Source organism: Stegostoma tigrinum, chromosome 2, assembly GCF_030684315.1.
Source record: "Stegostoma tigrinum isolate sSteTig4 chromosome 2, sSteTig4.hap1, whole genome shotgun sequence".
NCBI classification, from domain to species: domain Eukaryota; kingdom Metazoa; phylum Chordata; class Chondrichthyes; order Orectolobiformes; family Stegostomatidae; genus Stegostoma; species Stegostoma tigrinum.
The window spans coordinates 113,237,230-113,252,282 of NC_081355.1; the positions used below are offsets into that span (position 1 = coordinate 113,237,230).

At 39.7% G+C, this 15,053-nt stretch overlaps 2 protein-coding genes across 12 annotated transcripts in view; one reads left to right on the forward strand and one right to left on the reverse strand.

Moving 5' to 3' along the window:
- The window catches only part of LOC125462205 (probable mitochondrial glutathione transporter SLC25A40), a 65,060-nt gene extending 60,206 nt beyond the window's left edge, over positions 1 to 4,854 (reverse strand). For 2 of the 8 annotated variants that reach the window (XM_048551964.2, XM_048551954.2), the window contains exon 1: positions 4,437 to 4,732. Coding sequence is in view for 3 of the 8 variants with exons in the window: in XM_048551999.2 (XP_048407956.1) it covers positions 4,742 to 4,773 (32 nt within the window). In the remaining 5 variants the exon portion in view is untranslated. The other 6 variants (XM_048551943.2, XM_048551999.2, XM_048551936.2 and 3 more) reach the window with 6 other exon arrangements.
- Positions 4,628 to 15,053, forward strand: part of LOC125462188 (protein DBF4 homolog A-like) — a 42,535-nt gene continuing 32,109 nt past the window's right edge. For 3 of the 4 annotated variants that reach the window (XM_048551878.2, XM_048551902.2, XM_048551912.2), the window contains exons 1-2: positions 4,955 to 5,085; positions 14,021 to 14,114. In XM_048551878.2, coding sequence (XP_048407835.1) covers positions 14,069 to 14,114 — 46 coding nt within the window. In that variant the 5' untranslated portion in view covers positions 4,955 to 5,085; positions 14,021 to 14,068. The other variant, XM_048551887.2, reaches the window with a different exon arrangement.

Genomic DNA, 15,053 nt, shown 5'->3' on the forward strand with positions numbered 1-15,053 from the left:
TCCTCGCCAACGTGTCTGTCACGCTCATATCTGTCTATGACAGTATGAGTAGGGATAACTATGGCAGGGTTTCCATAAAGACAAAGTCCTGTCTTCATACTGTATTATGTAGCACTACCACCATGCTAAATGGGACAGTTTCCAACTAGATCTAGCAACTTGAGGTTGGACATCTATTAGGTCCTCTGGGCCTTCAGCAGCAGCAGAAAGGGACTCAAACAGAATCTATAACCAAATCCACCACCACATCATTACCAGAACTCTGACTTGGTGGTAATGATGTGGTGGTGGATGTGCAAGTAATTTACCTCCTCATTACCTGTACCCTGTCCACTATCTTTATGGCATAAATCATCCAATTGCTTGTGTAAGTGCAATTCTCCAGTTACACTCAAAACCCATCCCATTTGATTAGCATCACTTCCACAAACTTTAATTTCCTCCTCACAGACACTCAGTAGCAGCAGTGTGTACCATCTACAGGATGCACTGTACAAAAATACCATTCTTCTTCAGCACTTTTCATACATAGGACCACTACCATAAGTAAGACAATGGTAGCAAATAAATGAGAACATCACCACCTACAAGATCCAAGGTGCTCACCATCCTGGCTTGTAAACATATTGCTGCTTTTTTCAGTGCCACAGGGTCAAAATCCTGGAACTCCCTCTCTAGCAGCACAGTGAATGTATTTCAAATGAGCTATAAATGGATGTCCAGCCAGCAAAGCCCACACCCTGAGTGATTTTTTAAAAAGTTACTTCATAACCTTCACAGGCTAATCAGAAATGTTTGCTGGCTGGAGTAGATTCAACATTTGAATCAGTGTAATCTCTTGTAACAACCTTCAAACAAAGCAATCCTTGTGCTTACTGCCAGTGTCAACCTTCTTAAAATGGGATCATTGAAGCAACAGGTATAGGAATTGTTGGTGAAAACCTGCCTATTTTAGTCAAACAAAAAAAAATCAACTTACTTCATGAATATTGAAGCTGTAACTGTTCATGAACATTAAAGTTTCCTTACAGGTAACAAAGAACGGTTTCAAAAGATAAACGAAGATCCACTTACTCTTGCTGAAAAGCAGGTCTTCTACTTTGGCAGAATAATCAACAAGCAAGGTGACCTTAGTGATATGAAAATATCTGTACCGTGACATGTGCACAACTCTGAAAGTCTTTCCCAAGTGACCTTGTGCTGTTGTAGTAATGCTGCACAGAATTCATGGCAATGTTCTATCAGCAAAACCAATAAATTTGTCATAGATTTAATGTTCACAACATTAACTATTTAAATTAGACTACAGTTTGCTTATTAACTTTTCTCAGTTTAAATATGTTCAGCTGAGTCAGGAGGCAAATTCCCCCTGCCACAGATCTTTGGGCAGAGAGGGCACAGGTTGCCTGAACAAGATGGGCTTTCAAGTCAAGGTTTTACTGTCTCCCACATTCCACTTCTGTTGCTACTCTGTTTGCAGTTAATTTCTGACAGTGATTACTACATTGGGTGAGGCTTCTCCAATGCGCTAGAGTCAGAGTTGTACAGCACAGAAACAGACCCTTCGGTCCAACTGTTCCACGCCAGATATTCTAAATTAAACTAGGCCCATTTGTCAGCATTTGACCCACAGCCCCTAAAACCTTTCCTACTGATGTACCTGTCCAGATGCTTTTAAAATGTTATAATTATACCAGACTACAACTTAATCTGGCAGTTCATTCCATATACACACCACCTTGTACATGAAAAAGTTGCCCCTTACATCCCTTTTAAATCTTTACCTGCTCACCTTAAACCTATGTCCTCTAATTTTGGACTCCTCTACTCTGGGGAAAAAGACTTTGGCTTTTCACCCCATCCATGCCCCTCCACCCCCCCATAATTTTATAAGCCTCTTATAAAATGTCACCTCCCAACCTCCAACATTCCAGGGAAAATAGCCCCAGCCTATTCAGCTGATCCCTGTATCTTAACCCTCCAGCTCTTGGCAACATCCTTGTAAATCTTTTCCAAACCCTCTCAAGTTTTACAATATCCGTCCTACAGCAAGGAGACCAGAATTGAACGCAGTATTCCAAAAGTGGCCAAATCAATGCCCTACATAAATGGAACATGACATCCCAACTCCTATTCTCAAAGCACTGACCAATAAAGGCAAGCGTACCAAACCCTGTCTACCTGTGATTCCCCTTTCAAGGAACCATGAACCTGCACCTCAGGTTACCTCACAGTAAAACAGAATCTTGATCAGATGATCATCAGATGAGGGGTGGCAGATGGAGTTTTATTTAGATAAATGTGAGGTATTGCATTTTGCTAAGGCAAATCAGGGCAGGCGTTGTACACTTAATTGATAGGTCCGAGGGAGTGCTGCTGAATCAAAAGACCTAGGGACGTAGGTTCATTAATCCTTGAAAGTGGAGTCACAAGTAGGTAGGGTGGTGAAGCAGGTACTTGATACGCTTGCCTTCATTGGTTAGTGCAGTGAGCATAGGACACAAAGTCATGCAGCCTGGGCCCTGGGACAGTTATCCTCGTTTTGAGGGGCTGATAATGATAAATCTTAGTGTAATATTCTAAACAAAATGATGTTGAAAGCATCGGCTTGCAGGTGTTCTTTAAGATTACAACATTTTAAGCTGAATAAGGTGAGCAATGCTTTGAAACCTGATATCTAAGTTCACTTAACTCGGATATGGAAGCTCCCAACTGGCAGGTTGTAATGACCCTCTTCCCGAGAAATGACACTGAAGCTACAGATATGTAAAATGCATTATGTGAGAGTGAGAACAAATTAGAGACAGAAAAAATCCGTGAAACCCAAGTGCCGAAAGTTGTAAATGGGTCCGAGGATTAAACGTTTATGTAAAACAAGAGTAGGTGCACCTTAACAAAGCATAAGCTAACATGCTTTGAATACAAGAAAATCACTGAAAAAAATAAGCAATGTCTAAAAGCTAAAAATATTTAAACATCAAAGTCCAAAAATCTTTAAAATGCCCAACTAAAAGGAAAAGTGCTAGTCCTTTAACTCATGTTGAGCAACACTGAATGAAGACTAAACCAAGTCTAAAAAGTTAAATAAAATGAAATTTAACATGTATAACTGTAGGCCAAGTACACCTCAAGACTAAATGTCAATGCTGAACTTAATTCTTTTGATCACTTCACTGCCCTTTTACTAGTCTGTACAATTTAAACTGATGCAATGTTATGCAACAGTGCAACTGTCACATTGAAAAGCAGATAAGGAAAAAGACATCTAATCAGGCCACATGTATAAATCAGAGATAATAGGAACTGCAGAAGCTGGGAAATCCGAGATAACAAGGTGTGGAGCTGGATGAACACAGCAGGCCAAGCAACATCTTAGTAAGGGTCTAGGCCCGAAACGTCAGCTTTCCTGGTCCAAGATGCTGCTTGGCCTGCTGTGTTCATCCAGCTCTACACCTTGTTATCTCATATATAACCAATTAAGTTATGATCAGTTTATGGTTGTGATATTCAAATACGTCAACTGAAAAAAGGTTTACTACAAGTACTGCCATATAAACTATTGAGCTGTTTCTAAAAGATATGATGTTTTATGAACGGAAAGTTTTCCCTGCAACATGACAACACTCAAGCAATGCTGCAGGAACAAAGATAGAAACAGTAACCACTGCATAGTTAAAATACCCGTCACGGCAATACAATACAAAATTAAACTGTATTCATTGAATATAAATGTAAAAACAAAATGGGTGCTGCAGCTCACTTTATCATCCTGCACATGTTGGGTAGTGAAAAAGCTAACATATTTTGTTATCAAAATAGATTCACAAAATCACACACCCAAAATTGTACTTTAAATTGTCTCAGCTTCAATAAACCAGAATAGCTTAACACAATCATTTATGTAACTGCAGATCTGTATAATTTGTAAAATGAAATGGATCCCCAAACTTAGGAGGCAAAAATATCCAATTGAGGTTGTAAATGTTATTGCATTTTTCTGCCATTTGATAAACGTACCCAATTTCAAACCTATATGCTTAAAATTGCGGCATAAGCAAGCATTCCCATACGTCAAGAGAAAGAGATAACAAAGTGTGGAGCTGGATGAACACAGCAGGTCAAGCAGCATCTATTTTATATTAGATTTTTGTAACTGGAAAGATTAAAAACTTAATGAAAAATACTTCAGTCTTAAACTGAAATACCACTCAGGTAAATCTCATTTCATAAGCGAGCCGGAGGACGGTAAACAGTGTATTTCTTCCAACTCCAACAACGGTGAAATAACAAAAAACAAGTAGTTGCATAACGTTAACTGAATCAAACCGAGTGTGAGAGGGAAGACGAAGGTGGGAAAAGAATTTCACCGTACTCACTGTTTCGCCTCAACGACTCTCGGGCAGCAACTAGAATAAGGAGCTGAATGAGTGCCTCACCTTTGGGCTGGTTAATAAACCGATGGCAGGAGGAGTTGCTTACTGGTTCAAGGTGATCATCAGACTGTGGAGGGTGGGTGGGGGGTGGTGTTGTTTCTATGAGATAGAAAGAGACTGTGGGGTATGAGCTGGGATGACCATCTCCACACCAGCCCCCACCCACATCAGCCTCTCTCACACGTGCTCGGAAACTGTCACTCTCTCAGCCAGGGGCCTTGGTCCCGGTTCATTACCGCAGCCTGAGCCCGGGACGTGCCGAGCGGCCACTGGCGGTGACGACGCGTACCCGGGATCGAAAGACGCACCTTCTCCTGTCGACTGCCGGCACATTCGCCATTTGATCCACCTCGAGCAACCCCGCTTTCTGTTCCGCGGATGACCACTGGCTACTCCGCGCGAACCTCCCCTTCGTGTTTTCACTTCGTTAGCGAGGCGCTGGATTTAATCGATGCTTTCGTCGGAACCCAGCGCACGTGGTGCGTGTGGAAAGTGCGGAACCGGTAATGGGGATGGTTTTACTTAGATCGCTGCCATTGCGCGACCGGCGGGAAAAAGGAAAAAAAAGGGTAGAGTGAAAATTGAGTGGAGGAGAAAGCGAGGGAGGGGGAGAGAGAGAAAGAAAGGCGACTGGAGGAAGGAAGTGCTGCCGGTGAGTGCTCCAGGCCGGGAGCTAATTGATAACCGCGAGGCGCCGTTTAAAGGAGATGGCGGCAACTGCGTTATTCGGGAACCGCTCTGTGCTAGACCCGCATCGACCCCAACGTTTAAAGGAGCACTTTGGGGGCGAGGGGAAATAACCTTAATGCTTCCATCCAACGGTGTTTACTTGTACTAGTTTAACTTTTTTGTTTCTGGCGCGAGGATTCTTCGAGAAGGAGGTCACTCGCCCATCGTCCCCTGGGCTGGCTCTTGAAAAGAGCTTTCTCTCATCCCCCCGCCCCCGCCCAAATCTCTCACCCTCGTACAGTTTGCCCTTCGCAAATATATGTCCACATTTTCCTTTCGCAGGAACATTCGGAGGTTTCTAACCCAATCTCTGTCCTGCTGTCTCAGATGGAATTGAGTGATTTTAGGGCATCTAAGAGTAGCCGTGTTTACTTTGGCCAATTCCTCGTTAAGGATCACAAATAAAAGTTTATTTAGTCGCTACACGCTGTAGTTTCTGAAAGATTGCTTCAGTACTTTAACAAAACTACAATTTTTTTGCTCGATATCGTGATTGTGAAGGTTATACAATGCAAGTTTTGTCATTGAGTCATCGCTGCCTTTAGAAGTACGCTGATTTGCCGAAAGAGAAACTTCACAAGAATGTTAAAGATCTTCTCTCCATTCGTGAGAGCAAATGCTGAATAATTTTAATATTATTTCTATTTTATGACATTATAGCAAGGCATGTAGTTTATTATTATAACATATACGAGTTTCTGAACAAAGACTGGCAGCTGACATAAGTAGAAATCCCAAAGGCTATTCTGTGGGCACATAATTTGTGAAAGGATGGTAAGAAGAGAGAGAGACCAAGAGAGTAAAAGGTAAAGCCACCATTGTCCCAGAGAGCTGCTCTCCCATTAGTGATAGACCACTGGTAGTGGTGACAGATGAGGTTGAGGAGATAGGGCATTCATTGTCACAAAATGTGGAGCTGGATGAACACAGCGGGCCAAAAGCTTTTGTGCTCCTGAGATGCTGCTTGGCCTGCTGTGTTCATCCAGCTCCGCACTTTGTTATCTTGGATTCTCCAGCACCTGCAGTGCCCTGTACCTCAGTGGACATTCATTGTAACCTCAGCCGATGCAGAAATTAAATCCCCAATGTTCACGTCATTTGTCAAGCCAACTGAGCTCACAAGCAATATTTTATGGATGGAAACATGGTAGAGGTTTTAAGTGAATACTTTGCAAATACCTTTTGCAAGAAGCTGATGCTATCTGGGCATGGTGCCAGAAGAGAACATTTAGTCGCCAGAAATGTTCAAAATTGTTTATCCTAGGTAACCATCTGAACTACCAGCACAAAAACCAGACATGACTCCAAACAGGATGACATGGATCCAATTATACTGAAGGAAGAATGAGTGGAAATTGCAGTGGCACCGGCCATAGTTTCTACTATCTTGCTGCGCCTCTTGGTGCTACCAGAGGACTTTGGGAATCGCAAAAAACTTCTTTAAAAAAAGGGTATACAACTATAAGTACATTTTGAGCCAGTTGAATTTTGGCAGGGGGGAGACTTTGACGAGTAAAAATGTGGCATAAAATTAATAGTCATATTGAAAAATGAGAATTAATTAAGGAAAGCCAGGGTGAATTTCTTAATGGTAAATTGCATTTATGTAAGTTGCTGGATTTTTATTTTGGTGTGGGAACCAATGTTTGAGAGGATAATGGTGCTGATATCGTGTGCCTGCACTTCTAAAAGGAACTTGCTGCAGTACCGTACAACACACCTGATAAAAGAGACAGTGAAAATATAGAGTAATGTTTAATGGATTTTTCTTGGGCTGGGGGAATGATTTGTAATGAAGTTCAATGGCATCATTTTTTGGACATTGCTTTTCTCGACCTATATGAATGATTGAGACCTTAACATATAGGAAATCATTTCAAAGTTTGCGGACAGTGAAAAACTTGGAAGCCTTATAAGTTGTGAGGAGGACAGTATCAAGCTTCAAAGGACATTGACAAGTTGGTGGAATAGAGACATAGGTGACAGATAAGTTCAGTGCACAGAGATGAGAGGTCATATATTTTGGTTTAAAGAACATGGAGAGAAAAAGTTTAAAAAAGAGGATGGTATTGTAAAGCATGTGTAGGAGGACTAAGACGTGGATGTATACTTGTATTGCTAAATAATGGTAGCAAATGAGGGTGAGACGAGATAATAAAGCGCACAGTATTCAAGGCTTTATAGGATCAGTGATATTGCATCAAACGTCTAAGACCAGTTAGATTTTAGCTGGAGTATTGTGTGCAATTCTACTTGCCACACTTCAGGAAGGATGTGAATACACCTCAGAGAATGCAGAAAAGGCACAAGAATGGATTGAGAGGATAAGAAACTACATAATTTATTGAAGTTGGCACTGTTTCCACTGAGGAGAAAGCTAAAAGGAGATTTGATGGAAAGTTTCAAAACCATAAATGGTCTGGACAGACTAGATATGAAGAAATTGTTCCCACTCGAATAAAAATTGGGAAGGTACAATTTTTAGTTTGCAAAAGAAGTGACTGTAGTAATAAGAGAATAAACTTTTTGTCACAGCCAGTAATTTAGAATGCATCACCTGGTGGTGGCACATTCAGTTGATGCCTTCAAGAGGGCATTGCATAATTGTTTAAGTAGAAGTGATGTGCAGAGTTACAAGGAAACAGTAGTACAGTAAGACTAAGACATATTGTTCTGTCAATGAAATAATGGGGGGGGGTGACAGAGAAAATAGGCCACATGGTTGTCCCCTGCAATGTACAATTCATATTCTCATAAGAAATGGGGAGAAGAGTAGGCCATTCAGCCCCTCAAGCCTGTCCCACTAGTCAACAAGATAATGACAATTCTTCTGCAGGCCTGTCTGCTTTTTCATGTCAGTGTCTCATCATCCTCAATTCCTGATAGTTCACTGAACTTCTTTTGAGCTGCTTTGATGTCAGGATATCCTTTCTTAGATACGGGGACCATCACTCCAACATAGTACTCCAGGTGCTGTCTCATGAACACCCTGTGTAGTTATGACAAAACTTCCCGATTTTTTTTTTTCTTAAGCACCAAGACCCGAGAACTAAAGCTCAAAATTACATTTGCCACCTTGATTACTTAACAACTTAGCATGTACGTGCAGCTATGTTTCATGCATAAAATACGAAGATCCCTCTATATGTACTTTTTTGGATTTCTCTCCATTAAATAATCATCTTTTTTTTATTCTTTTGACCAAAGCATGTGACCTCATACCTCCCCATGTTAAACCCCATCTGCCAAGCTTTAGCCCACTCACTCAACCTATCTACAACCCTTAGAGTAGTCTTTTTCCTTGTTAAAACATGCCCTTCTACCTATTTTGTATTGTCAACAAAGTTGGATAATTTATATGGCCCCTCGTCCTGTCCCTTTCCCAGTCATTAATCTAGCTATGAAATAATTAAGGCCCTCTCCTGATCCTTGTGGCATTTCACTAATTACATCTTCCCAACTTGGGGAAAAAAAAGCCAATTAATCCCAAATCCCTGTCTTTTGTGTATGGAATAATCCTGAATTTAAACTAATATATTGCCCAATACTGTGACCTCCTATCTTGGGCAATCTTCAACAGGATAATTTAAGGAATGACTGATGGCCCAGATACACCATTAGATTGTATCCCCATATTCCAGATTTATAGAGTCACTAACCATATGGATAATTATTTGCCTTGTTAATTTGGCTAGAGACCCACAACTGAATAACTGGATTTAATATTTTTCTTTCCCTCATCAATTTTGTAACTGGAATGATCTGGAAAAAGATAAACACTGCAGTATGATGGTATTCACCTTTTTTCCTGCTAAGTGCAGCAAATGTATTTTTAGCAATTGGCTTACTGTCATGAAAAATAAACATGGGGTGTGAAGAAATTCGCCCAACCATAATTGGACACGAGTTGATTATTAACTTTTATCTTGATCCCATGTACACATTGTCTAGATATCTCATGCAGCATTTCAGCAATGCTTGAGATCTGGTCATTTTCGGCAAAGTGAACTTTTATTGCCCACCCTTAGATGACCGCAGAGGACAGTGTTGACCGTTTTCTTTGATGTGTTGCCAGGCCATAGCAATTATCAGTTGTCACTTTGCCAGACTGTTGCTTTTTCCTAAAAGAGCCTTTGTGAGTTAGTTGGGTTTTATAACCAATAGCTTCATGATTGCTTGTTTTTAAACCTCATTAAGAGCTTTTAAATTTCACTTTATTTTTAGAAACTGAATTTGTATTTTTCCCTGTTGTGATGGGTTAAACTTGTATAGATAGTTAGTCCAAGATTAAGAATCTAGTCATATGATTTTGTCATGCTATTCAATTTCTGGATTTTTTTATTTGGGGAATGTGGGCATTGCTGGCTGGGCCAGCATTTATTCTTTATCTTAGTTGATCTTGAGAAGGTGGTGGTGAGCTGCCTTCATGTAGCACTGCAGTCCATTTTTTTTGTCAGGAGCATAACAATGCCATTAGGAAGGGAGTTCCAGGCTTTTGATCCAGTGACACTCAACTGTGATATATTCCCAAGTCAGGATGTTGAATGGCTTGGAGGGGACTTTATGGATAATACTGTTTCCATGTATCTGCTGCCCTTGTCCTTTTGAATGGTAGAGGTTGTGGATTTGGAATGTTCAGTCTAAGGAGCCTTTATGAATTTCTGCAAATGTACCTTGTAGGTTGTGCATTCAGCTGCCACTGAGCATTGGTGTTAGAGAGAGTGGGTTTGTAGATGTGGTGCCAATTGAATGGGCTGCTTTGTCCTGTCTGATGTAAAGCTTCCTGAGTGGTGTTGGAGCTGCATTCATCTAGACAAGTGAGATATTCCGTCATAATCCTGACAGTGCCTTCTACATTGTGGACAGGCTTTAGAAAGTCAAGATGACTCTTTGTCTCATGCTTTGGTGTTTACCAGCAAATCTTGAAGGATATCAAGGTTTTGATTTTGTTGTGTTTTACTGATAACTGGCACTACTAAAACATGTGGCATTCAGCAATTTTGTTAAACAGATCTTGTTTCTACCTTATCGTGATCATTTAAATCTAGGAGGGTGTTAGAATGTTATCAAAAAATTAAGTTCACTTCACTGTTTACGAAGTAAGTTCAGAATGTATTGCATGTATTCATGTTGAACCTAATGTGAAAATATTTTCTGGAACTACAACATTATAAGAATTGTGGAAACGCCACTTAGTCAGGTAGCCATTTGCAGAGGATACACATTGCAGATTACTAGAAACCTTGTATATTATATTTGTCCAGACTTGGGGAGGACTGTCAATGGTGTAACTTGTTTTTGATGTGAATCTAAATGATTTAGACGTGGCTATGGGAAGCATAACATTGAATTCTTCTGACCATTCAAGTGGGATGTTTGGCCAACTGAGTAAAGTGTAAGCTACTTCAAGGGGATGTAGATAACTTAGAGAAATTGGCAGATGCATTTTAAGAAGGAGAAATTTAAGGATACATTTTGAGAGAGGAAAATCAAGAATTTCAAGTTTGCTTAAAATTATTATTTGGGATGAAATGGCCAGCATGTATTATCAGCCTATAGTTGCCGTTAAGAAAGTGACGGGCACCTGCTTCCTTGAACCACACCAGTTCAAGTGTTAGTTTTTAGATAGGCAAGTTCAACGTTTTAACTAGCAAATAAACAACGAATAGTTGCTTATATACCCGTGTTGGATGGTGCTTCTGGAAGAAGTTGTTCACCTATGCTTTCTGTATTTTGGTTGCTAATAAATGTCATGAGTTCAGTTGATGCCCAATGGAGAAAAAAATGAAAGGCTATGGATGAGCAGTGAACCTCTTGGTTTAAACATTCATTTCTCATAAATGTTACTTTTCTGGTCTTTTGTATTTTATAAGAAAGGAAATTGAATACAAGCAATTTCTGTCATTAGTTCACAACCTGAGAATTGAGACAGAATTGGCACAAGGAGTCCAGACATGATGTCAGTCTGCATGGAACTAAGAAGATAGGGGCAGAAAACATTAGTAGGGGTGTGTAAAATCCTCTCGACAGTACAAACAAGAAAGAGGATGGCACTAAACAGGCATTTATAGAGGCATGCAGCAAGGGTGCTGCAATAATTATGGGTTATCTACAAAGACTTGGAAAAGCTGCATTAGCATTAGTACTGTAGCCAATGAATTCCTGTCTGAGTTACCCAAAAAAAACCACTTAGAGCACGTTGAGGAACCATCCAGGGAACAGGCTATCCCACATTTTGTACTGTGCGATAAGAAAGGATTAATTAATAATCTTGTTGTGATAGGTCTTTTATGAAAAAAAATGGCTATAACATGATTGTATTCTTCACCAGGATGTAAATGGAGGTAGTCTAGTCTGAAGCTAGGGTTCCTAAAGCTAAACAAAGAAAACCATGAAGGCATGACGAATGAATTGGCAATGACAAACTGGGTATCTTCATTAAAAATTGAATGGAGAGGGAAAAGTTAATAGTAAAGAAATTATTAAAACTTTTTTTCATGCACTCATCTGGACTGTTGGCAAGAATACCATTCCAAGGGCAAAACTGACATGTATACTGTATAAGAGGAGAGTGTTGATTGGTTCGAAAGTGGACTCTGGTAAGATTTTGCCATGGAGAATGTGACAACTAATGTCTGACAGTTAATAGCTAGGCTTAGTCTAAATTTCAGATTTGGTGAACTGACTGATCATTTCATGGTTGTCACCTATTTTGTTTCTGAGTTGAAACAGACGCAGTGTGTGTACTTGTTCAGTATGTAACATGTATTAATATATGTAGCTTCCAGAACATGCAAGTACGCTATTCTGCAAGCCCAAATGATGATACTAAATTGGTTATCAGCAAAGTGCTTTTCAGACTCGACATTATCCAACAAATGTTGTCCATTTAGAATATTGTACCCAAAGACATAAGTAGAAGGTGGTTATTCACCCCATTGAAACTGCTCTACCATTCAATGAGATCATGGCTCATCTGATAATCCTCAACTCCACTTTCCTACTTTACTTCCGTAACCCTTGAGTCACTTACAGATTGGAAAACTGTTTATCTCAGCCTTGGATGTAATAAACGACCCAGCCTCCACAGCAAAGAATTCCACAGACTCACTCCTGTCGGTGAGAAGAAATGTCCCTTCATCTGTGACTTAAATGGATGACCCCTTTATTCTGAGACTTTGCCCTCTGGTTCTGGACTCTCCTTAAAGTAGAAACAATGTTTCCACATCAGCTCTGCAGAATTGTATACACTTGTTGGTTCGGTATAGCCAGTACCTTGCTTGTTACAAACACCCAAAGGAGCATGCCATCTGATACAATCTACCAGTCTTTGGTGTATATGGTCTATATACTTGACGTTGCAATGACACTGAAATTCATACTCCATGCTTCTCATTTGCGTGATAGGCAGCACATCCTTTTGGGTTTACGGCAAAGTCCTGTTAGTGGCAAATACCCCTCATTGTTGTATAAGTGTGGAACAGCTAGTTTCACCTATTGCTCAAATTTTGGAGATAGATTAGCCTGGAAGGTTAAGGTGAGGTAACTGAGAACTTTTCAGGATGAAGCCTTGAGCACAGGATAGATCCCATCTAGACTTGAGGAAATTCTTTTGTGCAACTATAAATTCAAATCTAGTGAACATATTACTTGCATGTTGGAAATATGAGGAGTAGGAGGTTCAGTGTCATCGTTTAAAATGGATTCTTACAGATTCGGAGAAAAGTGTTTGCAAGAGGTTTGCAAAGTGGGAATCCTGTTGCAGCACCACCTATTTGGGCATATGTGTTTGAAAATTGAACTCAACTGTGTAAGTTATTCGTTTCATAAGATTAATGAATACTAATTAACACTGATGGTGGTGGTTCTAAAATGCTATGACGTAGTCCTGCATTGCACATGTCCTTGAGTGTTACATTGGTGATGGGGTCAAATGACCACATGGGAATTGTTTTGCTATTAACGGTACACAAATTCTGTATGGCGTTTACAAATGCGAAGGAATCCCTCACCATATTTGAGAAAAACTTGCTTAAACCGGTGGCAGATCATATCAAGCAATGCATCCTTTCAGCTGTTATGAACTGTTCACAGCAAGCAAGGTGCTGATCGTGCACGACAAACTCACACTTGCAAAACACACGACACAGAGGTCAATGTTCACTGCAACTCAGCAATATATTAGCAACTTTGTAAAAGATAGTCGTTTGACCATTCATTACTGTAAAGCATAGATTAACTAGAATAATGCTGCAAATAAAAATATTAATTAAAATACTGTGACTAATTGCACTGGAGATGCAAAGATTTTAGTATTATATAGGATTGTGATAGAATAAAAACATTAAAAGACTGTTTGACTGTGCTGTGCATTTTGCATGCGAGTTTGTTGGGCACGATCAGTACCTTTCACCAGATTGGGAACTCGCCTAGACAGGGTGGTCAATGCTGAAAGTATAACAGACTGATTACAGAAGGCACAAGACATTACTTTCAGGTATCAAACCTTGAAAGGTTTTGTGGCAGAATTGATGCTGAGTATTTAAGTAACAGCAGACATATCTTTAAAGTTCAGTAAAAGAAAAAGCTATTGAGAGAGCCAGTCCAGAGGATTGACTAGCGAAAAGCTAATACATACCTGATAAGCAAAACTGACCATCTATGTTATAAACTTTTTTTTAAGTTTAAAAGGTTTTAGTGTTTGTTCTAAAACAGGTTTGTATTTCGACTGGCATGCGTGGAAGGATTAACAAATGTGATAAAATTGCATTTGCTTGCTTGAGAAATGATCTGCAGACAATTGTAAAACTGTCATATTAAATATGCATTCTAATAATTACTTGGTTGACTTTTTTCAGGTACATTGTAAGCAGAAATGGAATAGAAAAATGTGAATTTTCTTGAAAATGAAACCTCGGACCAAAACTGTAGATAGCAAATTAGTGTCCAACCGTAAGTTTATGTTTTTAACACTGATTCAGAGGTTTTTGTTTGTATGATTTTATGATACCATTGTGTAAATACAGTGCAGTTATATTTTTCAGAAAACATAGTTCACAACCGTGAGCTAGACACTAATATTACATTTCATAGTGTATCTAGTCACTGTTTATTCCACGATCATTTTAAATTTTGTTTCTCAGTATTCGTGGAAGGGTTGCTAGCAGAGTAGCAAGAAGATATTGAAACTATATACCTCACCTGGGCTGCTCAAATTTCAATGCTTTCACCAGCTGCAATTTTTTGTTTTGAAGACTGCAATTTGGGTGGTTTTAGATCATTATGTGCAGGGCAAAAAGACATAACATGAAAATTTAACATGTCCAACTAGTGTGTCATCTATCATTCCATAAACCGTAAGATCTAGGAGCACAGCTGGACTGTTTTAACTCATTGAGTTTATTGCTTCATTCAATGAGATCATGGCTGATCCGATGATACTTGCCTCCACTTTCCTGCGTATTCCCTATAACTGAATCCCTAAATGATTAGAAATTTATGCACCTCAGCCTTGAATATACCATATAAATATAGCAATGTGGCATCTTGGTAAAGAATTGCATGTGTTCACTACCTTTTGAGAAAAGAAATTCATTCTCATCTATGTCTGAAGTGGCCACCCTCTTACTCTGACATTACATCTTTTGGTCCTACGCTCTTGTATGTCTTGCAGACTGGGGTTCTTTCCTTAGAACTTAGACCATAACTTCTAACAATTTGACAACTGCAGCTTTCACAGCCGCACTGCCTTCTGCCTAACAACAGTCAAAACAAATAAATCTTCACCTTCTCTTTGTTTCAGCATTGTCTTTGTTTGCTGGCCTGGCACCAGCCTTTCTTTGCTTACCTCTTTTAGCAGCTCAACAGCTGCAGTTTCTTGGGCATTCTACA